Source organism: Phragmites australis, chromosome 24 (genome assembly GCF_958298935.1).
Source record: "Phragmites australis chromosome 24, lpPhrAust1.1, whole genome shotgun sequence".
NCBI lineage: Eukaryota > Viridiplantae > Streptophyta > Magnoliopsida > Poales > Poaceae > Phragmites > Phragmites australis.
In genome coordinates this window covers 8,216,472-8,222,267 of record NC_084944.1, presented here as the reverse complement: position 1 = coordinate 8,222,267, position 5,796 = coordinate 8,216,472, and the positions used below count along the sequence as shown (strand labels likewise).

The 5,796-nt window shown below is 43.6% G+C and overlaps 1 protein-coding gene across 2 annotated transcripts; it reads left to right on the top strand.

The window, feature by feature from the left end:
* The first annotated feature begins 1,562 nt into the window (after nt 1-1,562).
* On the top strand, nt 1,563-4,542 carry LOC133907793 (alkylated DNA repair protein ALKBH6 homolog). 2 transcript variants are annotated; one of them, XM_062349884.1, is made up of 7 exons: nt 1,563-1,807; nt 1,925-1,985; nt 2,099-2,137; nt 3,536-3,648; nt 3,730-4,006; nt 4,090-4,136; nt 4,236-4,542. In XM_062349884.1, the coding sequence occupies exons 1-7, from the start codon at nt 1,631-1,633 to the stop codon at nt 4,395-4,397; spliced, it is 876 nt and encodes a 291-aa protein (XP_062205868.1). In that variant the 5' UTR covers nt 1,563-1,630; the 3' UTR covers nt 4,398-4,542. The 2 variants fall into 2 exon arrangements, with proteins under 2 accessions (XP_062205868.1, XP_062205869.1); XM_062349885.1 differs by having other exon boundaries at nt 1,925-2,016.
* The last annotated feature ends 1,254 nt before the right edge of the window (nt 4,543-5,796 follow it).

Here is a 5,796-nt window from a genome sequence, read left to right as displayed (position 1 = left end):
CTCTGAACTAGTTGCATAGTTATGTCATTCTGTTAATATAACAGTATGCAACTATAGGGTGCAATCGGATTGAATACGGACGGATATAAGCTCATCTTGTATCCTATCTTATATTTTTTTTGGAGTTGAACATGGATAGTGCTTGGTAATCATTTCATCATATATCTTATCCGACATTTTTTGCTTGGAGTTGGAGCGGATATAGCCGCAAGCTTCGTTGGTTGGATGGATGAAAATTATTTACCTCAGTTACAGTTACATCCCTACACAGTACATTAAATAATATAGGGGTGCAATTAGAGTTAGCATAGTGAAAGTGATCCTCCGATGTAAAAACAAGATCACTCTATATTTTCTATTTATTCATATATCACGGTATACCTATTTATTATTATGTTTTGAAGTAAAATCACAATATGTTTTCTTGTAATACTTGACATTCAGATATTTCGGATGGTTACCACTCATCCTATATCTTGTTCCACTTTTTTTTTCTCGGAGTTGGGCATGGATAATATCATATAGTCATTGTTGTATCTATATTTGCTCCGCATGACTTTGGGCGGTTGAGAAATATAATTTCCCGTTTTCACCTCTATATGCAACTACTTTTGAAATGGTATACAACTATTCAGTATTTGTGTTTATACACACTCCATTTCCCCTTTCTACTTCACTGGCCACGTAAATTGTCATCCGTCAAATACATCTGCACATTGGTTACATGGAGTAGCCGAACACAAATGTTCTGGCTGTTTTGTAGCTCTAATGCAAATGAAATGACAGGAATTGCCTCGCTACTCTAGAAGCTGTTTAACGGTGAGAACGAGGGCACTACAATTGGGTTGGACTCTTTTGATGGTAAGTTGGGGTCCCTAATGCCTAATCCTCCGTGACATTTAGGCAGAAGCACAAAAGGCCATGCAACCAGCTTCCTCCAGGAATCTCACGCTCACCTTTCCACAGAAAAGCTCGTTGTAGTTCATGGCCTGTGTCAACTCGTAGTACACTGTACACAGTCTACACGCTTGATACAGGCCATGGAGTACGTCTGGATCGCCTACATGACTGCCTTGATCATGGCCAATCGTCCAGCTCCGGAAAGGAGTCCGGGCGTCCACCCAATTCGTTGGATCACTGGAGTGACAGATTTTATGCGTTGGAAGTGGAAGACCTTGACAGATTTTATGCGTTGGAAGTGGAAGACCTTGGCAGATCACTTATCGGGCATCACAGAATCGCCGCTGCTCTTGTGGTCTCTTGTGAATTGGCACAGAGGTGATTTTTTTATATAATTGATGTGTAGCCCTGTGAACCCAGGGAAGGCATGCAGTATATGCTTTAGGATCTATTTGTTTCTTTAGGATCTATTTGTTTCTTTTGAGGATTGTGAGAATTTGAATTCTAGATTATGATTATAGAAGCTACTCTAAGATAGATTGTAGATTGTACCATAATACAGTTCTGAATTGCTACAATCTGTTTTTAGAATTCATCAATTTATTTGCATAATCTGATTATAGCGCACAATCCAAAATCCAAAACAAACAGACCAGTAGGCTGAGCAGTTCACTGTGTTGGGCTGGGCTATCGAGTTGGGCCGAACCAGATCTGAACCTCGTCTCGAAGCATGGAAGCAGCAATGGAGGACAGGACGGCGCAAGAAGCGAGGGCGGCGGCGGCGGAGAGGCCCTCGTCGGCGTTGCCCTTGAGGAGCCTCGCGGACTACACAGTCGGCGACATCCCCACCCTCGTCTACGTCCCCGGCTTCATCTCCCAGTCCGAGCAGTCCCAGCTCCTCCACCACGTACCTACTGATCCTCCACCCATCCACCAAAATCCCGTCTCGTTTTGTTCGCTCTTTTTCCCTCTCCTGATCTCGTGTGGTTTTGACGCGCTGGTGACTGCGGCGGCGGCCGCGCAGATTTACCAGGCGCCGGCGCCCAAGTGGAAATCCCTCAAGAACAGGAGGCTGCAGAACTGGGGTGCGTAGCGCGCGGTGCCCTATGGTGTTTGGTTGGGAATTTCAGCTTGTTCCTTTCCTTGGCCCTTGCGACCTGCGAGGTCTAGAATCTTGATACGGTGTTGGATTGTGCAGGAGGTGTGGTGCATGAGAAGGGGCTCCTGCCGCAGGCCTGTGAGTACTCACCGAAGCTTGCAAATTTTTAGCTCTGTTTGTGAATTGAACTGTTGAGATCAGGCTTATCTTTGCATAATTGAAGTGACACTTCAGTATAACTCGGTCCCAGTATGCTTGTCGTGGAAAGGGCTTTTCTTGTTGGAACTCTAAACATTAGCTGGTCTGCATAAGAATACAAATTTTAGTGCACCCTGATTGTCTGCGAAAGTGAGGAATGATTTAGATATTGTCAAAATGCCACTGGAAATTTGTCGAAGTGTCACTCCCCAGTGGCATTTTGTTAATAACTCCAAAAGATTTACAAGTGTTTGAGAACCACCAAATAGCTAGTACTTGTAGATGATAGCCCAGTGATTTAGTGTTGCTTCTTGAACAACAGCTACTTCTTTCTTAGCTGGGCGAAGTTTTGTTCTTTTCCTTTTGTGGAGGAATCACATGCGCAACATAATGATCATTTGATCATTTAATGGCTTGTGTGTCTGACTGGCTTAGTGTGATCATTTAATGGCTTGTGTGTCTGACTGGCTTAGTGTGCGCTTTCCTAACAAATCATATATGCAAGGGCTTCAACTTATAGATCCCCTAAACCACCTTCACCTCGATTTGGATTATTTGGAGATTCTAGTACAAAGGGCTTAGGCTTAGAGGATAAGCCAACAAGTTCTCACCTTGCTTGTCCTAGATCTAGCTTTAAGAGGCACATAAGCTGGAGCTACTCCAACAAGACCTAAATGTCTTCCAAACAGTCGGAAAGTCAATCTAGACTGTATGTTTGTTTGAATATTAGGTACTTGGGAGTTTCTCAGTTAGAAAAATAATAAATTACTCCCTCCGATTTCAAATATAAGTTGTTTTAGGATTCTTCTTGGTCAAACTCTTTTAGCTTTGACCATCAATGTATTAAAAATTACATAAATTGACAACCAATTGCTTTCTATGAAAAATTTCTTTCTGAAAGTATTGCATTAGGACTGTCACATCCTTTTATTTTTACTGTCCTAGCAGACAAAATTCTATCAGAATATAAAAACTCGACCGACCTAGGAGAAACTAGGTGGTATTATAAATAAGAAAAAAAATATGAACCCAAATTCGCGTCGAAGATGACTCGAACCTGGGTGGTCTAGGCATACATCCACACCCTCAAACAATTGAGCTAGCTTATCTCCTAATTCTATCAGAATAGGTTGATTTGTTTTCAGTTTTGCCTATTTGATTTCTGCATAGCAAAAGAAACAGTAATATATTTCTTGCGCTATTTCTTTTTGAAGGCCATTTCTTGCGCTATTTCTGAAACACTCACAAGTTGCATTCTCAGACATGTGTTTTTTAATTGTTCAAGTATCAATCAGTTTTATCATTGAAATTCAACTTTTCATACATCTCGTGCTGCAGTGCCTCCTTGGCTAACAAAGATAACCGACCGAATCTGCCAGTGGAGCGATTTATTTCCTTCAGCAATCAATCATGTTCTGATTAATGAGTATCATCCTAATCAAGGGATCATGGTTTGTGATCATTGTTCATTCCCTCTGGCTGCATGCTGTTCATTGCCCTTAGCTAAACTACCATAACATTGTGCGTTTCAGCCACACCAAGATGGTCCTGCCTACTACCCTGTTGTTGCTATCATATCGCTTTCTTCACCTGTTGTGATTGATTTCACGCCCCATCAACGGCTTAAAGGGCAGGAACATACTGATCTGCAGAACTTAGGATCTGATGAGTTGCAGGCGCCTACTAAGATGGAGATCAATGGCTCTGGCTTGCATGAACCTGAAGGTTTAAATGAATCTGATCCTACATCTTCATCACTTCTACTGATGCCTCGCAGCCTGTTGATATTCAAAGATCAGGCTTATACAGGTTAGACCTGTGTGTTTCTTTTCTAATTGCATAGACGTGTTTCCTCAGATGAAGTATTTGATATCTGATAATAAAATTTGCAGATTACCTGCATGGCATACAAGATAATGAGCTACATAATCTAAGCAAGGTAAAACAATTATCGACTCGGTGAATTGCTTCTGCATTTATTCGATGGAGCCGTGAACTAACTTTGAGTATGAATAAACTAACACTGTATTCTTTACAGGTCGCAAATATGTCCCAATGCCCAGAGTTGAAGAATCTAAATTCTGACTTTATCCAAGGGAGACTAGATGAGCAAAGTGGCACCTTCTACAGAACCGCTACAAGAGTCTCGCTAACGTGCCGACTAGTGCTGAAAGTTCACAAGAAGCTTTTCAAAATCTAGAAACTCTAAGGCCCTCCACAGTGTGGAGTGAAGCCAGAGAAGGAAAACGGGGGCCACGGTTGTCAGTTGGAATTGAGCATTGCATGTCACAATGTTTGTGGGACCCACCAAATCAATTTAAAAAGGGGAAATTCCTTATTTGCCATCGAAATTTTTTCCTCTTCCCTATTTGCCACTCGAGGAAACGAGCTTCCTTATCAATCACCGGTTTCATTTTGAATTCTTTCCATGCCACTTTGTTAGCCTTTCTATCAGTTCTGCAGCCAAAATTCACTGTTTACTATATAACATAGGGTTAGAAATAATTTTAGAAATTAGTCTATCACATAAGAAGAATATTAGTGAATTTTCTCGGTTTTTTGGATTTTATTTGAAGCCCTAATAATTGTTAGAAGTTATAAAAGTAGTTTTTTTTAAAGAATTTTAGTTTAAAATCTACACAGGCTATTTGAGTGAATCTAATTAAAATGGGTTGCACATATATTATATCATATCCATCATGGACGGTGAGTCACCTGATCATTCTCCTCACCGCTGCACACACTTACACATCAGGCCACCAGGGTTCAGATCATCGAACACGCTAGTCGAATCGATGTTGTTTGCATGCCCTCACTGGCTAGCCGTGGTGCATGAGCATGCAATCTGAGAAACCAAGTGGATATGTGACTTGGTTTGCATGTGATGAGTCATTGACAAAAGTTTGAATTGAGTTGTGTTTGGTTTGCATAAAGGTTAAACGAACTCGGAACTTCTAATCCAAAACCGGAACTTCCGGTGTCATGGTGAACTCAGAACCTCCAGTCCAAAACCGAAACTTCTGGTGTCATGGAGCCCCTGGCCGCGGTAACCGGAGGCGGAGTCAACGGCGAGAACGAGGGGGGAGGGCAATCTACTACCCCCTTAGCAGAGGGCGCAGCGAGGCTTGACGGAGACAGGGTCGTCCGGAGCCCCGTGGCGTTTACCGGATAAGGAGTCGACAGCGAGGCCGAGGGGGACAGTCTGCTACCCCCTCAACGGAGGATACAACAAGGCTTAATGAAGGTAGGGCCATCCGGAGCCTCGTGACGTTTTAGCCGGAGACAGAGTTGATAGTGAGGCCCAGGGAGGCAATCTGCTACCCCCTCAGCGGAGGACGCGGTGAGGCTTGACGGAGGCGGGCCGTTCGCAGCTCCGCGATGTTTGCAGGAGACGAAGTTGACGACAAGGCTGAGGGGGGTAGTCTGCTACCCCCTCAGTGGAGGATGCGGCGAGGCTTAATGGAGGTAGGGACATTCGGAGCCCCGCGGCGTTTTAGCTGGAGACGGAGTCGACGGTGAGGCCGAGGGGGCAATATGCTACCCCCTCAGTGGAGGATGCGGTGAGGCTTGACAGAGGCGGGCCGTCTGGAGTCCCACGG

What these genes read in the sequence shown, in the direction of transcription:
- LOC133907793 (XM_062349884.1), top strand. Translation starts at nt 1,631, where the DNA reads ATGGAAGCAGCAATGGAGGACAGGACGGCGCAAGAAGCGAGGGCGGCG. An exon ending in CAGGAGGCTGCAGAACTGGG is followed by an intron (nt 1,986 to 2,098) that starts GTGCGTAGCGCG and finishes TGGATTGTGCAG; the next exon opens with GAGGTGTGGTGCATGAGAAG. An exon ending in ATCCTAATCAAGGGATCATG is followed by an intron (nt 3,649 to 3,729) that starts GTTTGTGATCAT and finishes TGTGCGTTTCAG; the next exon opens with CCACACCAAGATGGTCCTGC.